The sequence below is a fragment of the Elephantulus edwardii genome, unplaced genomic scaffold, assembly GCF_000299155.1.
Source record: "Elephantulus edwardii isolate Elephantulus edwardi_28Jun2011 unplaced genomic scaffold, EleEdw1.0 scaffold00036, whole genome shotgun sequence".
NCBI lineage: Eukaryota > Metazoa > Chordata > Mammalia > Macroscelidea > Macroscelididae > Elephantulus > Elephantulus edwardii.
In genome coordinates this window covers 16,552,528-16,578,993 of record NW_006399786.1, presented here as the reverse complement: position 1 = coordinate 16,578,993, position 26,466 = coordinate 16,552,528, and the positions used below count along the sequence as shown (strand labels likewise).

At 35.8% G+C, this 26,466-nt stretch overlaps 1 protein-coding gene across 1 annotated transcript in view; it reads right to left on the bottom strand.

The window, feature by feature from the left end:
• The window catches only part of KIAA1429 (KIAA1429 ortholog), a 61,850-nt gene that overhangs the window by 14,678 nt on the left and 20,706 nt on the right, over positions 1 to 26,466 (bottom strand). Inside the window, exons 9-17 of the mRNA XM_006884585.1 lie at positions 21,576 to 22,067; positions 20,456 to 20,610; positions 18,900 to 18,982; positions 13,852 to 13,945; positions 13,170 to 13,714; positions 12,416 to 12,651; positions 11,709 to 11,961; positions 8,935 to 9,152; positions 6,221 to 6,353 (exon numbers count right to left, since the gene is read on the bottom strand). Of these exons, the coding sequence (XP_006884647.1) occupies positions 6,221 to 6,353; positions 8,935 to 9,152; positions 11,709 to 11,961; positions 12,416 to 12,651; positions 13,170 to 13,714; positions 13,852 to 13,945; positions 18,900 to 18,982; positions 20,456 to 20,610; positions 21,576 to 22,067 (2,209 nt within the window). The remainder of the gene's footprint in view (positions 1 to 6,220; positions 6,354 to 8,934; positions 9,153 to 11,708; positions 11,962 to 12,415; positions 12,652 to 13,169; positions 13,715 to 13,851; positions 13,946 to 18,899; positions 18,983 to 20,455; positions 20,611 to 21,575; positions 22,068 to 26,466) is intronic.

Genomic DNA, 26,466 nt, shown 5'->3' with positions numbered 1-26,466 from the left:
CCATGATACATCTTCAAGGATATGAACATGTATGGCTAAGCACAATTAATTAACAGTGCATCTAAATTCCAAAATCAATCTCCATAATAGTCTATGTGTTTCCTACTGCGAAAGGGGCCTTTAGAGTAGTGAGAGAAGATCCTCACCCTGAAACCTACAGCATCCCTTTTCAGCAGGAATTAGCTAAGAGAATACGCCATCCCCTTTTCCTTATGAATCAGGGTAAAGTCTCTCTCAGGGAGGAGTGATAGGGAACGGCAAAGGACACACTGACAAAGGAGATTAATCAGAACTGGCTCTGACAAGCACTGTGGCAAATGGACAATTAAAACAGACTTTCAAGGGGGGGGAAAGAAGAACGAACTGGCGAGGAGGGTAGAGAAAATAGTGCAACAATGAATGAATCAAAGCCCAAAATCTCTGTAAATGTCCATTAAAATTAATAAAATTTTTTAAAAAAAGAAAGAAATTTAAAAAAAACCGTCGAACTGATTCCAACTCACAGTGGCCATTAAGGATTCTAACGCAGTGAATCTAATTTATAGAAGCAAAATGCCCCATCTTTCTCCCACCGAGCAGCTGGTGGATCTAAACAAACAACTTTCTGGTTAAAAGACCAATAGTTAATCCACTGTGCCACAAAGACCACTAAAGAGCACAAAAATAAGCACATCAAACACAATGACACCAAGTCAATTCTGAATCAAGAGTAGAATTGTCCCATAGGATTTCCAAGGCCAGAAATCACTGTGGAAGCAGACTGCTGCTATATTCTGCTGTGGAGAGGCTGGTAGCTTCAAACTTTGACCTTCAGGATCCAAGTGTTTTAATTATAGCATCACCAAGGCAGCTCTTAAAAACTGCTAGTAAAAGTTAACTACAGAGATAAATACGAGTATTAATGTATTTATTGTTTACACCTCTTTTACTTGATTTAAAAGATAATGCATTATGGCAATAATTATCCCAGTAGTAAGGTAATGACAATATGGGAAAGGGAAAGAGTCAGAGGCATTTCATAGCAAAGTTTTTATCTATTACTGAAATTAAACCAAAACCCCAAACTCATTGCTATCAAGTTATTTTTCACTCCAAGAACCACTACAAATCACTGGGCTTCTGAGGCTATAAATCGTAACAGAAACAAACTAGCTCTTCCTTCTCAGTTGGTATGTTTGAACCATCAATCTTGAGGTCAAAGGCCTACTGTTTTAACCACTGTATCACTAAGGTTCCTTTACCAAAACTATTGTTGTTAGGTGCTGTTGAGTCGAGCACGACTCATAGCGACCCTATGAACAAAAGATCTGAACCCTGTTCTATCCTCTACCATCCTTACACTTCCTGACACACAAGAGCCCACTGCAGCAGTTACCTTGTCAATCTACCTAGTTGAGGGTCTTACTCTCCTTTGTCGACCTTCCACCCTTCCCAACATCATATCCTTCTCAAAGAAATAGCATCTCCTAGCAACATGTCCAAAGTATGTGTGGCAAAATCTCATCATTCTTGCCTCCAAAGAGCACTTTGGCTGCACCCTCTCCAAGACTTAGCTGTTTGTTCTCTTGGCCATCCATGGGATGCTCAGTGCTCTTCTCCAACGCCACAGCTCAAAGGCATCAATTCTTTCTGCCATTCTTATACATTGTTCAGCTCTCAGATACATAGTTAGTATCAAAGACTATGGCCTGAATTGGACACAACTTAGTCTTCAAACTGACATCACTACTTCTCAATAATTGGGAAGGTACCTAACTGTAGATTTTCCCAGTGCAATGCATCTCCTTATTTCCTGACTATTGGTACCATGGGTATAAATTGTGAATCCAAGCAAGATGAAACTGTTGACAGTTTCATTCTCCTCTCCATCCATCATGGTGCTGCCTATCAGTCTAGTGGTAATCGAAACAAATTTCCATTAATCCAAACTAGATTGGATTATGCTAAAAAGTAAAATGTAGTCCCATGGGAAAAATCATTGAAAAAAATAACTAAAATCAGATGGATGTTTAAAAAACAAGGAAATATAAGTAGTAGAAAATATTTACTTAATACTTAATAAAAAGCAACATAGTAGAGTAAGAAGGGGGGACGCCATAAGAAAACAAACTGTAAAATGACAAACGTAAATCCTACCATATCAGAAATTAACTGTAACTGGATTAATCAGAAAGGAGACAGGGATAGAATGGATTAAAAAAACAAAACAAAAAAAGCCCCGAACAAACCACCCCTCATGATGTTATCCAAAAAAAAACAAATGAGATGAAAAGACCGTGCTGGCCTAGGAGTAAAAAGTGGTGCTGCCAACCCAAAGAAATGTCCAGAGCAGTTTCTCTGAGAAAGCAAGCTGGGCAATCTCCTCCTATGAGATTACAGCCTCTTAAAACCTGCTGGATGGTTCCTGCTATGAGTCAGTTCCTGCTAGGAGTCAGTTCCGACTTAACAGCACATACCAATAACATCAAAGGTTGAAATATGAGGATTGAAAAAAAGTTATATAAGCTAATTAAAAGTGAACTGCATCAATAAATCAGATAAAAATTCTTACTAAGACAAAGAAGGGCAGTGTTAATAAAAAGAAAAAAGCCAATTCATCAAAAGATAAAGCAACTCTATACATACACGTACTTGACAACCTAGCTCCAAGATAAATGAAGCAAAAACTGACAAAATTGAAGGGGGAAAACAAACAACATGATAATAATAACAGATCAATTTCTCAGTTTCAATAATGGACATAACTGGGCAGAAAAATCCAAAAGGAAATAAAAGGCTTGAGAAACACAATAAACTAACAACTAATTGATATGTATAGCACTTTCTACCAAACAGCAACAGAATACACATTATTCTCAAATGCACATGAACCACTCTTCAGGAAAGACTATGCTAAGCTGTAAAACCCTCAATAAATTTTAAAGACTAAAATAATACAAAATAAGGTTCCTTAAACACAGTATTTGAGAAGAAAGTCACTAGGACAGGAAAGACTAGTGGACAATGGGGGTGGTGAAGGGACAGGCAAAATACAATGGGGACTTTGATGAGACAGGGTGATAAAAGGCATGAATAAAAGGCGCCTCAGTTTTAGCAAGCAAAACTATCATCTGCATAACACAGGTTGCTGATGACTCTTCCTCCAATCCTGATGTCACCACATTCTTCTTGATAAAATTCAGCCTCTCACATGATTTATTCAGCACATAGTTTGAAAAGGTCTGGAGAAAGAATACATCTCTGATATTCTTTTTTGATTTTGAACCATTCAAGGTTCCCTTGCTCTGTTCAGACAACAGTTTTTGGTCTACGTATAGGTTTTGCGTGAACACAATCAAGTGTTCAGTGATTCCCATTCTTCTAAATGTTAGCCAGATTTTGTTGTGATCCACACAGTGAAATATCATTTCACAGTCAATTAAGCACAGAATGGCATCCTTCTAGTTCTCTGCTTTCAGCCAAAGTATATCTGATAATAGCAATGATAGCCTTTGTGTCATGGCTTCTTCTAAATCCATCTTGTATTTCTGGCAGTTCTCTGTTGATGTATTGTTCTAGTCATTTCTGGATAATCTTCAGCAAAATTTGCTTGCATATGATAGTAATGATATTGTTTGATAGTAATTAATTATATAAAACACAAGGTATATGAATAATTGTATAAAACACTATGTACATGAGTGAAATACAATGTATAGGAATAAGTGCATACAAACAAACAAAAAAAAAAAGAAATTACTATAAATAATTGTTGCCAGAAAGCTAACAGATAAATGTTGAGGAACAAATTCCTAAAAAGGTACAACTGCCAAAACTGACCTAAGAAGAAACAGACTATTTGTTTTGAACAAACTTAAATCAAATAAGGAGATTCAATTAGTATCTTAAAAAATTCCTACAGAAATCCCAGTCTTCAGATGATTTCAAACACAATGAAACATCTTTTTAAAAACTTAATACCCAATCCTTATGCAAACTTCATAAATTCTTCCAGAAAAAAACTCAGAAATTATTTCCTAATTCAGGGTACCAAAATCAGATAAAGGCATCACAGGAAAAGAATACTTTTTTTTTAATACAACTGTAAAGTTCTTCAAAATAATAAACTGGTAAAAAGCCAAAAAAAAAAAATAATAATAATAATAAACTGAATGTAGCCATATGTAGAAAGGACTACAAACCATGAACATGTGAATACACAACTCTGAAAATGCTAAAAGCCAGTGAACTGTACAGATTAAAAGAGTGAAAGGTATGGTACGAGAATTATGTCTGGATAAAACTGTTACTTAAAAAAAATCCTCTCAGGGAGCTGTGGTGGCCTAGTGGCAAGAAGCTGCACTGCAATCTCACAGGTACGCAGTTCAAATCCATCAGCTGCTCTGCTGGAGAAGGAGGGTCAATCTCCTCCTGTACCAGTCATATCCAATCTGATGGTACACACACAAAAAAAGAATAAAATAAAATAAAGAAAAAAAAAATACTCTCAACAATGAATGAAGGGAAATCTGAAGTCTCTGTAAATTGTCATTGAAATTAATAATTTTAAAAAAAAATACTCTACAAGCAGTACTAATTTATGGTGGTGGCTGTTGTGTTATTATGTGCCATCAAGTTGCCTTGACTCATAGTGACCTGATGTACAACAGCTCTGCACCCTGCCCTAACCTGGGCCAGACTCACTCACTGATACACCTAAGGTAAGGGCAGTAATAATACAAAAGAAGGAAGTATGAAAGGTTTTGTAAATAAAACTGAAAAGGATGAGTATTTGCTGAAGATGAGAAAAGTGGGAAAATCAACTACTATTTCATGACTCTACATAGAGGTCAGGAGGCCCCGGTGGCTTAGTGGCAAGAAGCTGCTACAATTCTGAAAGTACACAGTTCAAATTTCCTCCCATGTGATTAACTGCCTCTGAAAACCTGCCAGAGGGTCAGCTATGGGTCAGTTCCGACAGGCCACAACCATACATGGAGGTCAAGAAAGATCATTGGTTTGAAAGCAGTGCACATAAAAGATTAATCAAGTTTATGAGAAAAGATAATGAATTTTATTTTAAATATTCATAGATTCTGAATGTTAGCCAAGGAGTTTTGGCATAGTGAGTAAAGAGTTATATTGCCAACACAAAGGCAAGCAGTACAAATCCACCAGTTGCTCCAGGCAAAAAAGATGGGCAATCTCTTCTTTGCAATTTGCAGCCTTTGAACACCAGTTGTGGAAGGTCAGTTATAAGAAGGTTCTAACTTCATGACAACGAACAACACGTTAAAAAGCAAGGAGCAGATACACAAACAGAAGAGGATAAGCTAGGAAAAAATTTAGAAGGGATTGGATACAGGTTATAGGTAAAAATGAGTGTATATTTATACACTGGTTTAAGAAAGATGAAAAAGAACCATAAAATTGAGAGGTAAGGAAAGAACTTAATCACTGAACAGGATGGCTTTTATCTTCTCATAAAAATGGAAAAAAGGAAATAACATTCTCGAAGGACAAATAAATGCATTAATGAACAGTATTGAGGGCACTGCAAATCCAGGGTGACATAACTGAACAATGATTAGCAATTTTTAACTGTCAACAAATTGTAGATGTAAGATAGTCTGAAAACTTATTTGTTAATATGTTATTTAGTATCTAGTAAGTATTCTTCCAACAAATGAAACTATAAAATCTATTCAGGAAAACTAGTCCTACTTTAAAATATGCCAGTCTTCCCGAAGCCAAGTACCTGGAAAAGTTAATTTTTGTCAATAAAACTGGCAAAACAGAACAGGAAGCCAAGGAAGGCTTACTGGAAAAAATATTTTCAATATAAGTAAGCAAGAAATGCACTTAATTTTTTTTAATTCTCCTTATAAAATGAGCCCTTACTAAATTTATTTTAGTAAAACTACTTATAAACAAACACCTCTAATTGTTCTCAAATATGAGCTGACTTTCTGAAATTCATGTTGGCAGAATTCTGATCCACAGATATTAACAGCTGTGCACATACACACAAAAGATATTCTGTAGGCAACATATTTGGGCAAAGCTGGGTAAGAATTCAATACAACAAATTTTTATTTACTTCAAAACTTTTTATATTCTAAAAATCAATATTCTAAGTTCAAATTTATGAACTTTGGTTCAAACTTATCTTTGAATCAAATTTTAACCTGTGACAAAAGTTTGTAAGTTTAAAAAGCATCAGCTATAGAAAAGCACTTACTATTGCGTCAGAGTTCAGAATTTGTCGCATAAATTCTAAGAACGAAGATGCAAGTTCTCCTGTGTCCTTACTAAAGGTGCTGACCACTCGTTTCAGTAAACTATGCAGAGCACTGCTGTTTTTCCTTAAAGAACTGTAATTAAATAAAAGACAGTCTTCAAATACAAGCATACAAAACTAGTATAAATAATGCATTATCTTAGTCCACCATTTCAATTACAAAAAATATTTTCTTTTTATAACCTGAGGCTCTCTCTAATAATGGACAGGTTACTGATGCCTCTATACTTTACAACACCCAGCTTATAAAATAACCTCCAAAAAATGACTACTTTTATAATAATCTGACAAAAGGATTTCAAAGGTATAAGGAGAGAAAACTTGTTCTATAAACAGCCAGATAGTAAATATTTTCTTTTACAAGCCATATGGTCTCAGTAACAATTACCAAACTCTGTTATTACAATGGGAAAGCAGCCACAGATAATATGCAAGTAAATGTGTCCCAATAAAATGGTAGTTACAAAAATTGGCACATACTAAATTTGACCTATGGGTCAAGTTTGCCAGCCCCTAATAGAGACTGCAGCAGAACAAACCACCATGATATCTATCTAAAACTATGGCAATCTATAAGCCAAAATCAAACTCACTGCTACTGAGCCGATTCCAATTAATGAGTCACCGAGTCAATGCAGACTCAAGACAGCCTCATGTGTGCAGAGCAAGACTGCCTCCTGAAGTTTTGTTTGTTTTGTTTTGTTTTTTTATTGTATTATTTTTATGTGTACCGTCAAATCAGATCTGACTGGTACAGGAGGAGATTGCCCCCTCCTTCTCCAGCAGAGCATCTGGTGGATTTGAACCGCATACCTCTGGGATTACAGTACAGCGTCTTGACACTAGGCCACCAGAGCTCCCTTCTGAAGTTTTCAAAGCTGTGATCTTTTGGAAGCAGATAATTCGTACTGCTTTCCAGGGTCCTTCTGAGCAGGTTCAAACCACCACCCTTTCTGCTAATAGTCTAGTGCTTAACCCTCTGTGCCACTAAGGAGCCTGCTAAAAGTATTTTATCCATTTATGCAGTTCTTGGTTGAATTTCAAGGGTAAATTATTCTAATATTCTAGTATGTCTAATAAATTTTATCACAACTATAACTGAAAATAAATATGGCATGAACACTAAATATGTACCTGCATTAGAAAATGGTCTGAGATTATGGTGTGCTATCACAGAAGATTTCAGTGAAACAATACAAAAGACAGACATGCTTCCAGCTCTTGAGGACTTAATACCATAATGAAACAGTTAAGACACTGCCAACAGGAAGGAGAATAAACACTAACAAAGTATGGTTAAAGAGGTGACTCTTAGTTCCATCATCTATTTAAAATTCTGGAGTACCAGGTAGAGGGAGAAGGACAGGCAATCTCCTCTCCTACAATTAACTGCCTCTGAAAACCCACCGGAGGCTCAGTTATGCGTTGGTTCTGACTCAAAGGCACACAGCAACAACAGGACCTCTGGTGGCATAGTCCACAGAGAGCTGTGCTGTTAACCCAAAGGCCATGCCTCTGCCAGTTCAAACTATCCAGCAGCTCAATAGGAGAAAGATGGGCAATTTCATGCCAAGCAACATATAGAGCTGGATACCTACTGAAGATTCAGCTATGAGCTGGCTCTGAATTCACAGCAATGAGTTACTGAGACTACATATGTATCACCAGAAACAGCAAGCACACTGCCACTGAGTCCATTCCAACTCACAGCAACCTCCCACTTGGTTTCCAAGACTGTAAATGTTTACACGTGGAGATGCCCATCTTTCTTCTCTGGAATGCCTGGTGGATTTGAACTGCCAGAGGCATGGCCTTTGAGTTAACAGTACAATAATATCAGTAATGCATAATGATATCTCGCACTTTCTGATACAATCAACTAATGAAGAAAAATCTGCTATTCTGGTATTCTTCCTAACAGATCAAAACCTCAATCTAGTCACAGAAGAAATATCACATAAACCTAAACTGAACATCCTAGATTTTATTCTGAAACATGTTTTGAGTGAAATTTATAAAAATACTGGTTTTTCATTCAATTATTCATACTCATTTTCATAACATTAACTACAACTGATTAGTGTAATTAATGTATTACAGTGTAATCAATTACAATGTCTGATCAATATCTTAATATAATGCCTTTCCTTTCTATCCCATTTTTATATTTATTAATATTCACTCCCCTCTCCTTTTCATCCTTCTCCCACAGAGCAGCTGGTGGCCTCAAACTGTGTGCCTTCAGGATAGCAGTGCGGCTTCTTCCCAGTAGGCTACCAGAAGAGTAGCCTTGGTAGCACAGTGGTTAAGGACTCAATTGTTAACCAAAGGGTCAGTAACTCAAACTCACCAGTCACTCCATGAGAAAAAGATGTGGTTGGCTGCTTGCATAAACATTCCAGCCTTGGAAACTCTGTTGTACAGGGTTAGGCCATTAGGAGTCAGGATAAACGCAATGGTTTGGGGGGTGTTTTTTTTTCAGCATATTAAAACACAAACCTCCACCAGATGCTCTGCTGGAGAATGAGGGGCAATCTCCTCCTGTACCAGTCAGTTCCAATTTTATGTACACACACAAAAATAATAAAATTAAATTTAAAAAAAAAAGAAAACAAAACACAAACCTGATTAAAGTAAATTAGACAAAATTTTACCTTTTTAAATGAAACAATCCATAATCATGCTCTGCAAGAAACATCATTGTTCTGACACATGTCAGCAAACAGTTGTAACTGCTCTCTGGATTGGCTAGCGTAGCCAGCAGACAGTCACAGATTGAGGCCATTAATTCTTTGTTTGGAAGAGAATTGGAAAGCTGTTCCAGTTCAGAAACAGAACCTTCTGAAGAGCTCGGCAAAATAAGAGCGATGTCCTGTGGAAGAGAAGGGAGCATGAGAAATTTTTTGTTAAGATCATCCTCATTACTTAGCAATTTAATATTAGAAATATATAGCCATTACCTTTATAACTGTTTGTAAAATATCATTTTTACCTTAGCATCCCAAATACATACTCAAAGACATTAAGAACAAGTTACTTTATCCTTTTATAACACAGGACACACAGTTAGGAATCAATATGTTACTGTACAATATTTCTAAAACTGCAGTTTCAATTTTCAAACAGTTAACAAAAAACGTGACACCTTCTGATACTACTGAAAATAAATTCATAGTGGCTCTGACAGTGCAGTCTGTAGTATGCTCTATGGCTAAAATAAATTCATTACTTATGAATTTGTATATTTTGAAAATTTATGAGAAACTATTCAGAATAAGTTTTTTTAATAAGAGATTTAAAATATCAAAAAGAAGGATAGAGCAACTACACATGTAGGCACAATTATCCAATTGCACCTTCCCTTCTCATTTTTATATGCTTTTAAAATTCAAGTTTTTCACTGTTAACCAAGGTTAGCTAATAATAACTTTTTATTATCTCTTATTTACTTATTAACAATCACATTTTTAATTTAAGTAAGTAAATGAGGTTTTACCAGGAGCATTTTTTAGATTGCATATCAGAATTCAATTTGATTTTAAAAGTCCAGAGAAAGTTTGACTCAAAAGGGAAATACAACACAGAGGTGATGATAACATTTATGCAATCAGGGAGGCTAGATGTTATATCTGGTGTAGACATGGGTTATCTAACAAATATCTAGTCAAAAGATACTCTGATGTATAAAAGGCTTAAATATCTTAATACTAAAACTACTTTTTACCAGGTCTCCTTTGGGTAAAAACAAGACATCAAAAAGGCCCCTTCTTGATTTGAACCTTAACTATAATCAAACTGGATTTTTTAAAATTATTATTTATTTATTTATTTTATGCGTGTACCGTCAAATTGGATCTGACTGGAGGTACAAGTATAGGAGGCGAGTGTTCCTCCCTCTTCAGCAGAGCATCTGGTGGATTTGCACCGTGCACCTCTGGGATTGCAGTGCAGTTTCCTGCCACTAGGCCACCAGAGCTCGCCCAAACTGGATTTTTTTTAAACTAGAAAAGGTAATTTTCCAACAAGAAAGTCTATTTAAAAATATCCTGTCTAGAAATAAAAAAAAAATACATTTGGTGCCCAAAAAGCAAAAACGTTTTGACGCGCTACAATGCTATTATTAAATATAGAAATCTCCAAACATACTCATCACAACAGACTTTACAATGTAAAACAACCCTGGTCTGTGGAAGTACAAACTGTAAGTCACTGATAAGGACAGAAAAAAAACACAGCACTGCTTATTTTAGCTAACATGTGTTAAGTACTACACCTAAAGTAAATCCACTGTTGTCAAGTTGGCTGTGACTCTCCATCAGATTTCTGTGGGTGTAAATCTTAACAAGAAGAGACACTCTGATCCTTCTCCTGAGCAGCAGTTGGTGGGTTTGAACCCCACCCGTTCAGCTGGCAGTCCAACAACTAAACTCTTACACTAATAGGGCTCCTTAAGGCAGTCCAAAACATACTTTAATTACTGTAGCTTGTGATACCTTCAAAATCTATGCATACAAAAGATTATATCAGTAACTCAAGAATTATTTACTTGCTTTTTTACTAGAGGGAAAATAAATAAATCATACAGAAACTATCCTAATACAGAAAAACTGGCACGAACAGAGATCCCAAATTCACAAAGAGTTCTTTAGAGAAATCTGTGATGCACAAATCCAAAGGAAGCCATGAAAGAATAAAACAGCTAAACCATTTTACTCGTAGTTCACTAGTCAAATTAGTGCCTAAAGAGCAACAGTAATAAAGCAAAGATGAAAGCTCTTTATTCTCAGCCAAGATTAATATCAGGAAATATTTTAAGGAAGTCTATCCAAGTTAATTTCTAATTAGGGCTGACGTTCAAAGGACTAATGATCATTCAAGCCTCAACCTCCACAACCCTGAGATCAGAAAAATTAAAAGATACCCAGCTGTCACAGCTACCATTCAAAAAGGGATCAAAGGATGTAGTCCTGGACAGAAGAGGGGGGAAAATGTAAAAAAAAATTTAAAAATGGACAGACTTGCTGCTCTGACAGAGGAAATCTTCAAGAAGATGGCACTTGGACACTTGGCCTTGGAACTGAACTCATCAAGCGACAATTTTCATCCCAACAACAGACAGATTTAACAGTAACAGCAGGGAGGTTCCCGCACATTAGAACCACCAGCCATACAAGATCAAAAAGGCTATAAAGCTCAGAGGATAGGAAAGGAAAGAAAAAGGATTAATGGAAACAAGAATCAAAGGAAGAGAAAAGGAAAAGTATAATCACATTACGTGCATTGTAATTCATGTCCTAAAACAAAAACGTGTATACACGGTGGGATGAAAAAATCCATTTCCTCTACAAACTTTCATTTCTATCACAATTTTTTTTTAATTACTGAGAGCTTTATAAGGCAAATAATTTACTTTAAAAAGCTTAAATACCTGATCACAGAGAGACTGCAAAATGGATGTGATATATTCAACACACTGCTGACGAATCACACTGTCTCCAGGGGACCGCACCAAGGCTAACAGCTCTTGAAATATTTCTGCATACCGTTCATCACCTTTGATAGTTCCGTTAATCAGATGCAAAATAGCTAATTTACATGCTTTGTGTGACACCAGGGCATCAAGAAGAGCAAGCAATCTGGCAGTTTGGCTAGAATACTGTTTTTCCTTATCTTCTGAAGTGCTGCAATAAAATCAATACATTTAGTAAACAAATTTCTTCACTTTAAGGCATTATTCAACTAGTATTTATTTCTCAATACATATAATCTCATGCAACTCTTCTATAAACCATTTCATCCCGTGGATAAAAGGCCAACTTCTCTGGAACTTTACACTAAAGTTTAAAATTTTGTAAATTCAAGCTTCCAAGAATATATTTTCTTCTATCAGAATACTTCTTTATAGCTCACCTTTTCAAACAGTCAAAATCCAGACTTTGATGGTACTTTATACATAAAATGGTAAAGTTTTCCAATAACAATAATACATCTATTCATATACATACATGGATATGAAAGAGCATGTGTGTGTGTTTGTCATGGGCATCTACACCCAGGTCTCCAAACTGTCAGTAAAAAAAATATCTAGGACAAGAATAATTTGGGGAAATTTTTTTTAATGTAAAATGAAAATACCTTTGCAAGTCTTCTACAATCAAATCCAACACAGTTCTCATAATCAGAAGTGCAGTTGGTGAGGCAAGGTCACACAATTGAACACAAATACGCCGTAACATATGCTGAATGGGCTGGCAGGTGGTGCCAGAGAAAGAGCGAACTATTTCTTGGAGCAACTTTGCTTGAACATGAAGGTGCATGCTCCACAGTTTTCGGGTGTTGAGTGCCACTGATATATCATGTGGCTCAATAACCTGTTAAAAAAGTATAATGTGTGTGTACAAACATTTTTTATATTTATTTCTAGTAAAAAAAATTGTTCAAGAAGAACTGTTATGAAAACAAATGCCTTTACTGAACACTTAGAACATTTCATTTTCTATTATACAATAAGACGTTTGCTTGATTTCAGTCAGTCTACAAAATCTTATTGTTCTTAGGTTAGCAGTCAGAAGTGCAGAGTCCATTGGTGAAGTGAATTCTAGCATGTGATAAAGAGGGGAAGAATGATTAAAATAATAAAAAAATAAAAGTACAAATATACAGGAACAGCATAATAAAACTCATTTTAACAAACGTGTATTTAAAATATTACCCCCTTATTTCCTCAATGATCAACTTCCTTCAGTTTTATCTCACCCTCCTCATCCAGTTATTTTATGTCTTTTTGGGGGGAGACGAATGAGTTTTTGGTTTTTTTCTTAACAAAATCACTGGCTTAAAAAATGTTACTGCAGTCATTTATAAGATGCATGTTATTATGAAGTGATACCTGAGTTGTTTGCATGGGCAATGGAAGAGGCAGCAGCTCTGAAAGGAGTATGAGTCCAGAAAAAAATCCTTCAGGAACCTTCAAGATTGAAGAAAGAACTTCTTTTAACATTAAGGACCAAGTATTATTGGCCAGGGTCTCTTCTGAGATTGTGAGTTTTTCATTAACTCCTTGGGTAAAAGTCAGTAAGATATCAATTATATCATTTTGAATTTTCTGTTCATCACTATCCAAACGACCTGAGAGGGGGATAGAGCACAGGAGCATGTGTAAAGTAACAAGTGCTGAAGGGACACGCATGTCCTTAAACTCAAAGGATCCACCTCTCAGGAGTTCCGTTAGCATAGTTTTAAGAAGAGTAAGAGTGCAGCGAGCCATTGAAATGGTAGTAACTCTGTGAAGAGTAGTCCCCATGTTGACATGGAGCCTCCAAGGCTGAGTCAGAATACTGTTCAATTTTTGCAGAACCCGAATAAAGGTGTCCATTCCTTCAGCAGAAAACAGCTGAATTACAGCAAGATTCCATTTCAGGTCCTTCTGCTGACCTATATATAGGGGAGGGGAAAATAAATAAATAAATAAAACAAAGCTTATTACTTCTTTGTTACCTAATTGGCTGTGATCATTGGACATTTTACTTAGTACATGACATTTAGCATGTAAGTGAAAAAGTCATTATTACCTTCAACAGGAGGTGGTGGACATGCAACATTACAGAGAACACGGAGTGCAGTGGTAAGACCAACTCCTTCTGGGGTCATCAAGTTATCAATATTCTTTTTAAAAAAAAGAGAAAATAATAAGCATAAACTAAAAATTTAACTCTCTAGTATGTAAGAAAATAAAAGAAAAATTCTAGACATCTCATTAGTCAAAAATAAGAGCTTAAAGGGAGCTCTGGTGGCTTAGGGGCAAGAAGCTGCACTGCAATATGGAAGGCGTTCAAATCCACCTGATGCTCCGCTGGAAAAGGAGGGGAAATCTACTGTGCCAGTCAGATCTGATTCGACGGTACACAATAACAGAAATAAATTTTTTTAAACAACAAATAAAACGTCATAAATGTTTTAAAAAAATTAAGAGCTTCATGTTAATTACACTGTAATATTCAAAATTTACTAATTTTAAATATTAATAAAGTTCTAGCTAAAGGAGTTTATAAATTTGCCACTAGTTGTACCATGCTTCTGTCATGTTATCTGAATAAAAATAATTGTACTAAAAAGCACCTAGAGAAATGTCTGAGACTTTATATTAAGAGTTGAAACTCTTGGGGAGCTCTGGTAGCCTAGTGGCATGAAGCTGCACTGCAATCCCAGAGGCACATGGTTCGAATCCACCAGATGCTCTGCCGTGGAAGAAGGGACAATCTCCTCCTCTACCAGTCAGATCCGATTTGACGGTACACACACACAAAAATAATAAAATTTAAAAAAAAAGAGTTGAAACTCTTTTTAGAAAGGCATGTGGTGCTAAACATCCTTCAAAACTCTGGAAGTAACAGGAAATTTTTGAGCACCACATAATCTATTTTTAAATAAATAAAAGAGTTATAGTACATAGCTCATAGCATGTTACACTGCTAAGAATAACAAAATTAGGTGCCAAGGAGGTATAGTTATGATGTTCAGTTGGGGATGATTACAGGGGAGAAAAATATGTATAGTTGCCTATGTCCCTAGAAGGGAGCTCTGGTTTCTTAGTGGTAAGAAGTTGAGCTACTGTATCAAAGGCATGTGCTTCGAATCCATCAGCTGCTTCTATAGGACAAAGATGGGTACTCTCTTCCCATGTGATTCGTTGTTGCTGCTGTTGTTATATACCTTTGATTCAGAACAAAATCACTGATGAGCTTCCAGGGGTTTTTGGAGGCAATCAATCTCATGAGAAGGGCAAACTCATCTTTCTCCCACGTGGAAAACTTGTAGGGTCAGCTTTGAGTCAATTCTGACTCAATGGTAAATAACAACATATCCTTACAACCTATCCATACAGTTTCCAGATAAGAAATAGTTATGTTTCATTTATTTGTTCTTATAGCTTTCACAGAGTAATATATAGTTTTAAAAGTTGTATGTTGTATAAATGAGTTAAAAATGACACTAATCTACTACCTTCTAAGCCTCAGGAAAGAAACCTAACATAATTCCTCTCCTTTAGGTTTCCCATCCTAGCTCAGCTTTTCTTATTTTCTCCTTTCCTGCTTTTAAATAATTTCATTCCTAACTGCTTAAGCTAACAGGGAACCAGAGAAACACATTTCGGTGTTGGTTTACTCTTTTTAGTATATACTGGAATGAGAGTCACTTACAATAATAACTAATGGGATATTAATATAAAAGTAAAAATATTTTTAAATTATAACATGTATTTCAAATTTCTAGATTTTATTGTCTTAGTAATTAAATAGAGCGGCATCCAATTCCTAAACCACATGCCTCTGGAAACTTTATGAGGGCCCTTGTATTTAAATGTTGGTTGGGCCCAAGAGCCTACTGCTAATGTTATTTCATTTTGGATGAACATTCTTCTAAGTTGTACAGCACTCTTCTCTCAATCTGCTGTACTAAGATAATTTGAGTTTGCTGTGAAGCTGAACCATGTGTCACTGGGGTCAAATACCGTAACAGCTGCCCATAGTGGACAAAAGATTTGGAAGCAGGAGTGGCATGCACTTCCTAAACCACATGCCTTGCAAATGCTGTGAACCTGGAAAAACAACAATAGTTATAGAAAGGCTTCAGGCCTTTTGTTCATAGGGTCACTATGAGTTGTCCTCGACTCGAAGGCAATGAACAACAATAACAAAAATTAAACTCTTTTACTCAATCCACTTGATATTTACTGGACATTGTATATATTACTTGATCATGAACAAACATCAGAAAAAGCTGATTACCTACATTTACAGGACACTACTTAAACTTAAATAGCTCTGGTGGCCTAGTAGCAAGAAGTTGTGCTACAATCCCGAAGGCATGCAGTTCAAGGCCACCAATAACGCCACAGGAGAAGGATGTGCAATTCCTACCATGTGATTAGTTGCCTCTAAAAACCTGTAGAGGGTCAGCTATCAGTCGGTTCCCACTCTATAGTATACAACAATTTAAACTTCTGCTACATATAACAAACTATGCTGAAAAGCTTAAGATACTGTTTTAATCAGAATAGAGCACAGAAGGATGCAAGGCCACACAGGAGAAAAACACACTCTTGGACATTTCTAACAGAACTGAGTCCATAAGATGAAGAGAAAAGCTGAGGGCACACCAATCAGTGAAGAAAATTCTGAAGCAGAGAAGTTTAAAGAATATTTTGAGGGAGCTCTGGTGGCCTAGTGGCAAGAAGCTGCACTGCAATCCCAGAGATACGTGGTTCATAACCACCAGATGCTCTGCTGGAAAAGGAGAGGCAATCTCCTCCTGGACCAGTCAGATCCGATTTGACGGTACACACACACACACACACACACACACACACACACAAAATACTAAAATAAAATAAATTTTTTAAAAAAAGAATATTTTGTTGCTAGTTAAGAAAACCAAGAGCTGATAAGTGACTCATCTGAAATTTATAGAATACTCCAGCACCTCAAAAAGAAAAAGATAAATAATCCAATCACAAAACAGGCACAAGATATGAACAGACACTTCACCAAGGAAGACATTCAGATGGCAAAATACACATGAAGAAATCTCCAAACTCACCGGCTACTGGAGAGATGAAAATAAAAACAACTATTGAAATATCATCTCACCCCAGTAACAACAGAGCAGCAAACAACTAATACTGGTAATGCTATGGAGACATCAGAACTCTTATTAGCTGCTGGCGAGAGTGTAAAATGGTGTAACCACTATGGAAACTTTCTCAAAAAGTTGGAAATAGAAATATCATTTGACCCAGCAATTCCACTACTAGGAATATTCCCTGAAGAAACCGGAGCTGCCACCCAAATAGATATATGCACACCCACGTTTACTGCTGCATTGAAACAATATTAACGAGATGGAAACAACCCAAGTATCCATCAACAAATGAATAAATAGAAAAACACAATGAATATTACACAGCACTGAAAAATAAGGAACTCATAAAACACTACACAACATGGGTAACCCTGGAAGACATCATGTTGAATGAAATATATTCGTTGCAAAAGGATAAATACTGCATAACACCACTGTTATACAACAGGACTGACATGGGGGTTGGGGAAAACCAAGGAAAAGCATTGCACTGTAACAGATAAAGAAAAAATTGTTTAAAAGGAATATATGAGTAGGTATTATTTGTATGACAACAATCCAGAATAAGAGGTACATTGCAATGTGGACTCAGGGAAGGTGGGGGAGGGAGGGAGGAAACTGTAACAGTAAATTAATTTTAAGTGAAAAATTAATCCAACTTTTCTATAAACTTTACTTATAATCACAAAAATAAAGAAACCAATGGCAAAAAAAAAAAACTCCAACAAACCAATCAACCAAACAAACAAAAATAGAGCAGTAACAGATTATAGGCAATATACATAAAATAACTTAAGAACACACTAATTTTCATAGAGAAAATTATACTGAGTGATGTAAATTACTCACAGAAGGACAGCTATTGTGTACGATCACTATCCTGAAAAGCTAAGGAAAGGAAATACAGAAATGGAATCCTTCTTGGATGGTTGCCAGGGATGAGAAGGGAGGAATAAAAATAAATAAGCAGGTAAATTAGGTTAAAGGAAAGGAAATACACAATAAGGGGTTAATAACATGTCATTAATTACATTTCTCAATCATAACTAACGTAGAGGGTCCATGAAAGAGAGGAAGACCCGCAAAGAGATGAAATGACACAGTGCACTAATGGACTCGAGTTTAGCAGAACGCCTGGACACTGCAGGAGACGGGAAAGTCTCACTGCTGTTCCTAGGGCTGCTATTGAATTGTAGCTTATTTAATGGTACCTAACACTGTTACAAAACAAAATACAGGGAGGTGGTGAAAGAAACAGGAAGGGAGAGGAAGGGAAAGAAATGGAAAAGCTCCAGCAGGGACCTGAAAAGACTGGGTAATGATGGGCACAGTTCAATGATGATTGATTTCCATAAAATAATGCATGGGAATGATAGTGTGAAACACAGTATGATGAAGAATAGTGTAAAACACAATGTATATGAACTCTGTGAGCAAAGTAATACTAAAAAAAAAAAGTACAAATGATTGAAAACCAGTATGATTTTCTGTAAACTTTCACTCAAATAAATTTTTTTTAAAAAGATATTAGAAAAGAACAAACCCTAGAAAGTCAAAGAATATGAATTTACATATTCTTAAAAAGAAGAGTTAATTTCCAGGGTTTATTTGGCCCTTCTTACTTTAAATATTTTTTATCTATCTTTAGTCCTCTTATGAAGCCATACATTGGATCAATAAAGGAACACAAAGAAATTTAAAACTTCCAAAATTAACAATGCAGTGATTTTACCCTTTTGAGTTCTTTCAACAGTACGACTGACCATCTCAAATTAACAAAAACCAAAACCATTCCTCACCATAATTACCTAGAATTCACCCTATTAACTTTCACTTTTAACTGAAATGTTACATATTTATACAAATGAGTTAGACCATTTTTCTTATATATTAATGTTTCATAAAACTAAGTTCAGACCATTTTTTATTTATTAAAATAAAGTTTCATAAAACTAAGGCATTTTTAAGTTTTACTTACCTGTTTAACATATTCAATCAAGTTTGGGATGCAGTTAATTTCAAATCTAAGGTTTCTCAGAGGTTCAAGCCACTTGCCAAGTTCTTAAAAACAAAATGCAATTTCAAACACAATACTTAAAAAGTAAAAAAAAAATTTACAATAACTATAAATAAAGGTATTGTCTCAAAGAAAAATACTATCAGCTATGTTGTTGTGTGCTGTTGAGTCAGGACCTATCCATAGCTGACCCTCCAGTGGGTTTTCAGAGACAATAAACTGCACAGGAAGAGACTGCCCATCAGCTTTGTACTGATCTCAGTAAATTTATACAAAGATAAACTTATATTTATTTCCTGAACAACCTTTAAAGTGAAATGTAAATGTAATACTACTATAACAAATGACCGCTTTCACATTTTTTGGTTTCGCTTAATGCCTATAAGCGTAAACAGGTTAATTTAACAAAATCAAAATTTTTATAACAACAGACATTTTTAAAAAGATGAAGTTGCTTATAAAAAGCTAGTATTTATTCAACAGTCCCTGCTAACCTAAACAGAAAAGTGCTCAAAATAGTAATTTCTAAAAGAACTGAGTCCATTAGGGATATATGCTGATCATCTTTTCCTTTAATTTTAAATTGTTAACTTCCTAATTTGGCTTCATAAAAGTTAAATTACTTGTGATCACCACAAATACACCATTTACCACAAATAATACCTATACATAGCATACATACCTAAACGTAACACCAATACTTTATCAAAAAAACTACATCTAGGAAAGAATTCTAATATGCAAAGTGTTAATCCAGGACCAGACTTTTTATAGAAAATGTTATGTCTTCCTTGGTTCTAGAGTTCTCTAAGAGGTTTACAGCTATGTGCATTTGAGTATTATTCCTATGCATCTTTAAAGATCTTTGGACCCTACTTTTAAAAATCTTCTTCTGATGTGGGAAGTTTATTACCCAATTTTAATGGAAGGTATGAAGATAAAAATTAGAAATAAAAATAACAGGGGGGAGAAAGAGAGAGAGGGGGGAGATCATAAGCTATTTTAAATAATGTCCATAATATTTACTCATTATTATAGAATTTTCTAATCAATATGATCACGAATCCAGTATCTTAAATTTCTCAAGATGGCCACCAAAAGGTTTACATAAACTTCATTCAAGATCACTATTCTTCACTATTTTTTTACTATTCTTCACTTTTAAGAAAAATAGAAGCTGTCAGTTACACACAAATGGTAACTTTCACTTAGGAATACTATGTAACAAAGACACAGACGTGCAACACTATACCCAAAACTGAGTTTTTCAAATTATCATTGGATCACGTCTTCTACTCTGATTAGAAATGTCAATTAAACACCAAACTGAGAATTTTCCAGAAAAAGTACTTCTGAGAATTCCCTTTAAAAATCTTAAGAATGCCATATAAACTATCTTCATTTAAAAAAAAGAAACAAAACAAAATATTGCTAGGAATATTATCATTAACTACAGATTTTCAGAGACTTTTTCCTCACATAATCTCACATGCTTAAAATAAAGTGAGGTACCATACCTTGCAATTTAGCATTATTTTCATCTGCTTTACAAAGCTTCAAGAGAGGTGCTGCATGTTGTTCCAGCATTTGCACGTCGCTGGAAGACTGAACCACCACCAGAATAAGTATACATGCGTAATTATAAGCTACTGACTTCTTAGATTTGGAGTCACTGAAACAAAATAAGGTGTTTTAAATATTGATACAGAAACAATTTTTCAGGAATAATTGAAAACTTGTTCTACTTAAAGAGATCAAGAAAATTTATAAGATAAATTTCTTAAAGATCAGAAATCAGATTTTAAAGCTGATGTTCAATTCACATGAAAATATTGTGTAAAGTGTATAAAAATGTATTTATTACAATGGAAAGTGAAATAGTCTTAAAAAATAAGATGAGATAAACAATGAAATATTAAGTATATTTCATTGGCAATAAAAGATTTAGAAGTTCACTTTACTGTTCTCCCATGTTTTTTCCAACTCTGGATACAAGTAAGTATAATAAAATGATCTACTGCCATCATCACTCAAGTCTTCATCACAAACTTACAGAACTATTAATATATATCAAAACATAAAAGCAACTATTTTTGCTGCCTTTCACAAACTCCCAAAGGAGACCTGTCATTCACAGAGTCCTTATTGTGAAGGTAGTTACCTGGATGCCACTGCTTTGTGTGACATGAGCCAGTCTTTCCATACACTAAAGCCCTGTTCTAAAAATAGGCAAGCTCTTTTGAAAAATCCCAATTCCGCTCTTTCAGTCACAGAAATCTGAAGCCAGACCACCATAATAGTTTAGAAGGCAATGACAAGACTACAAATATTCCTCAATACTCTTACAGTATGTTCCTCTATCTAGGTCAGGGTTCCCCTCTATCCATATCAGTACAAGTATTACAATTATAATATGTAGATTGCACAAGGATATAGAACAATCTACTGAAAGACTTGTCTTACTGCTTTACTGTTACAATTTCTATTTTAGAGATTATCATTCTAATTCCTAATTGACAAGTTCTATGTTATGTTACTACAAACAGTAACTATAGTTTTTACTTTCAAAGCAACATTTTCTTACAAAAATCTAAGTCTATTTTCACACGTAAGAGACAATGTAAGTAGAAAAGTTACCCTAAGGCTTCTTTGGAATAGTATTCCATTAGAGTAATAAGGCTTTGGAGATTTTTCTCAAGACTAAAAACATGGCCAACAGCTGATCTTCCCACAGGATTAAAAGTAATCAAATAAAGATTGTGAAGGGTTCCCAAGAGATCCGAATGGTCTGTTTCTTCACTGGCTGTACAACGCTGAAAATGGCTGAATAATTCCGTAATACACTGCAACGTTTGTGTTGAATCCTGCAGCCATAAGGCAAATGCATCATCAATAACACCATCAGATTGGAGACCTTCCTCTTCATCTTGATCATAAAGGTGACACAGAGCTCTGATCAACAAATTTGTTGCTTCATACTCCGACATAAAAAAAAGAAGACCTTTCTGCGATTGTGCGAGGAACTTTAAAACATCTTTTGTGGCTTGCAGCACACCAGGATGAGCACTTGTTACGGGAATTGACAGAAGTAAGGTAACTAACTCCAAGAAGTTATGACTGTGAAGATACCTATGAGAAAGTTAAATGATATGAGAAATGCAAAGCCAATTAAAAGCATTCTTAATTTTCTACACTCCCTGGAGGGGAGCAAGATAAAATTCTTAATATCCATAGTCATCCTTAATATACTACTTCAACTGAAAATACACTATTAGTAGCAAGTCATCTCCCCACTGAGTCAAAGAAAAGGGAAAGCTCAGGGAAGCTTTCCCCTAGCAAAGGGTCAACAAATATTCAACAGGTAACTTAACAAATTTTTTCTTTCCAGAGTTAATCCTGACTTTTAAATTCTAGGCCTTCATTCCAGGCCACTTACCAAATGCTCCTATATTACCATGGTCCTTTCTCTATGCACAACGTATCAGTGCACTCTATGTACCACATATCAGTACCTACCTCTGAATTAAGTTTATCCAGTAAAGCCACAATACCTACTCAAAAAAACCCACTGCAGTGGAGTCAGAAATGACTCATAACTGATATTCCAGAGGGTTTTCAGAGGCTACTAATTGCACATTGACTGCCCATCTTCCTCCCTCAGAGAAGCTGATGGTTGGAATCACCAGAGAGAAGCCTAAACTTTAGGTTAGCAATGCAACTCCATATAGACTATGCTAACAGAGCTCCTTGTTGTTGTTGTTGTTAAGTGCCATCGAGCTGTAGGTGACTCATAGAGACCCTATGAACAAAAGTCCTCAACACCTGCGTGTGTGACTTTCATCCTTTCTCCAGGTTCATAGGGTTTCCGGAGGCAAGCTATTTATGGAAGTGGAAGCTCCTTAGCTCCTTAAAATACAGAAAAATAATTGTGATATACATGAATTGACATTTCTAAGGAAAAACATCTCAAATTATCAAGTGGTACTTAAGCAGTTAAAACATATATATCATAATTAAAATATAAATTATAAACCTATATATAATTATATAAATTTGGAAGCAGGAGTAGCATCTACTTCCTAAATAAATGCCTCCAGAAACTCTATGAACTTTGATAAATGTCAATAGTTGTAGAGGGCTTGGTTTCAGGCCTTTTATTCACAGGGTTGCTATGAGTTGTGCTCCACTGAAAGGCAATCAACAACAACAATTATCTAATTTATATGTAATCATATAAAATATAATTAAAATTATATATATATAGATATATCTATCTGCCTACATATACTCTTTTATCAAATACAAGAACCATTCTTCAGCACAGAGTTTTAGGAAGAAGCATTTTAATTCTTCCAACACCTCAAACAAAATAGATACAAATGCAATTAACAATCTCTTTGGTTATGTTTCCTTACTTGTAAATTTCCTAATCTGCAGGCCCCCCCAGTTTAAAATGCTTCTCCAAAATCAAGTTGTTTAAAGTAAAACTTTAAAAAAAGACATTTTTTTAAGAAAAAAAATAACTGAAATACAGTACATTTTTCCTTTTTTCAAAAATTCTTAGGGGAATAAAATCCGTCAAAGACTAGCCTAATATAAATTTTTCTATTTGGGGTAGGAAGAATATCCTAATTTTTAAAATTCTAAATGCCACCCCCTTCATATTTTATAGGACAGTCAGTAAAAGTTACAGGACAGCTTAACATTTGGTAAAATATTGTTAATAACCAAAAATCAGACTTCATTTTCAGCAGAGGTAAAATTGCCTTTCAATCATATTACTGCTCAAATTCAGATTTCTACATTATGATAATAAATATTTTCAATGACTATTTACTATAACGATAAACCCTTAAGGAGAAAAAACTTTAGAATTACTAAACTCTAAGTGCATTCTTTGGAAGCTCAAGTGGCTTAGCAGTAAGGAATTGCACTTCCAACACAATGATAGACAATTTTAATCCATCAGCTGCTCCAAAGAGAAAGACAGGCGACCTCCTCCCCTGTGATTTACTATCTCTGCAAATCTGCTGGAGGGTCAGCTAGGAGATGGAATAATGGCATAGCCCATAGGAAGCTATGCTGCTAATCCAGAACACACATCTATCTCCCTGGCAGTTAAAGCCCACTAACTACTCCTCAAGACAAAGACGGGCAGTCTCCTCTCGTGCGATATATACAGCCTCAGAAACCCAACAGAGGGTCAGCTATGAACTGATTCTAACTCGATGGGAATAAGTGAGAGAGAATTTTGGTTTTGCTTTTTTTTAATATATATTTTTTTTATTATTAACTTTAATGAAAATTTACAGAGACTTTGGCTTTCCATTCATTCACTGATGCACGAGAAGATGATTCTTAACCACTTTATGGACTGGGCACAAAAAAGCTAACATGGCATGCCTAGATTGTATGAGAAAAGCCTGATTACAAGGCTGGCACTTGGAGGCTTCCCACCCTATAAATAATAACTTCAGCTGGGCAGCAGGTTTTTGCAAACAATACAGTTTAGACAGAACACCTTTCTGGTAGTCTGAAGTTCTAGTACATAGCAGGCAGAGGGTACCATATTTCTCAAACTGACTGCTACTGAGTTGATTCCTACTTTAGCAACTCTCCAAGGCTGTAAATCCTTATGGGAGGAGACTGTCTATCTTTCCCCCTCAGAACTGTTGGTAGATTTGAACCCCAGAAACATATTTTGGTTAGCAGAGCAACATGGCTAAAGATTACACACTAAGAATACCCAGGCAGCTGGAATACAGTAAAATCCCTGGCTGAAGTCTTTTACTGTTTCGTGTTACCGCATCAACTACAATTCATAGCAATCCTATGAACAACAGCTCTGAATCCTATCCTATCCTAAACCAACCTCACCACCTCCCACACACCTGACCCCACTGCCATAGTCACTGTGACAATCCAAGCGAGGGCCTTCTTCTTGCGCTGACCCTCCACCTTCCCAAGCTGATATCCTTCTACAAGGAAAAGCCCCTCCTCATAATATATCCAAAGTACGTAAGACGGAGTTTCAACATTTCACTCATGTTGTCACAATTAGTTCCTGGCGTAATTAAGCAGAGACTATGCAAATATTCTATGAGAAGATGCAAGCTTGCTCCTGGTCTCTCATGACTTTGTCTCATACATCATTTTAATTTGCTAACTGTGCTTTGCATTCTGCATTCCTCTATATTTCACTATAATTAATCATAGCTGGAAGCACAACTATGTGCTTAATCTCATCAATCATCAAATCTGAGTGTGCTCCTTAGGACCATTCACAAAAGACATTAGATCCTTGCCATCACTTCAAATTCCAACCTTCTAAAATACAAATATTACTCCTTTCAAAGTTTACTCTCCTTCCTACTTACAGACAAAAATACCAAAAAAGATAGTCTCAACAAATAAAACAAAAATCCTACTATGCATGCTGGTCCAAATAATGACAAAATTCTACTGACAGATCACTAGATATAGACGACCAAAACAAATGTCAACTTAACTTTAATGACAGTTTTAAAGAGAAGTCTAAAATTTAAATTTAAATTATAATGTATTCGAGTAATAAAGTAATAAGGAGTTCAAAGACCTTCTCTCCTTGCTATGCCATTCTCTCATACAACATCCATAAACAACTCATTAGTTTCTCATTTATTCTGGCCCATAAACATGCTTTTCTTCACATTTTGGTTAATTATTAGTATCTTTCATTTACACTATTGCTGTTTTAAGGAACTCTGCTGGCTTAATGGTAGGAAGTTGCGCTGCCAACCCAAGAGCTCACAGTTCAAATCCATCAGCTGCTCCGTGGGCAACCTCTTGTGTGATTTACTGCCTCTGAAAACCCACTGCAAACTCAGCTGTGAGAGGGCCCCAATTCCATAGTACACAACAATAACAACTATTTTAAAAGATGTCATGGTAGCACAATAGCAAATGCTCAGCTGAGAACCAAAAGGTTTGAACTCATCAGCCACTCCAAGGGAGGAAGGTGTGGCAGTCTTTGAAAGCCTTGGGGCTCTTCCACAGGGTCACTGTGAGTCAGAATCAACTTGACAGCAGGGGCTTTGGCTTGGTTTGTCTGCCAGTGGATCCTGACTTGTGGTGAACCTCCATCAGGTTTCCAAGACGCCTGCCTCATCCTTCTCCCTTAAAGTTGGATTCAAACCACTAACATTTCAGTCAGTACCAACACAGGACACTATGCAACCAAGCCCTTTTTCCCCCCCTCCTGGTTTAAGCATTGCTCCTTTAAAAAGAGCCCAGGTAGGGCAGTGGTTAAATGCTATCAAAAGGTTGGCCATTTATTCCACTAGTCATTCTGTGGGAGAAAGAGGTAGCCATATATTTCCATAAAGATAGTAGCTTTGGAACCTCTGCAGGGCAGTCCTACTCTGTCCTAAAGGGACACTATGCAACTTCACAATCGTTTGGATTGGATTTTATTACTGTATTAAGTACTAATGCATCTCACCCACAGCAGAAACGTATTTTTCATTTCCACTATTCAATTACTATTTTG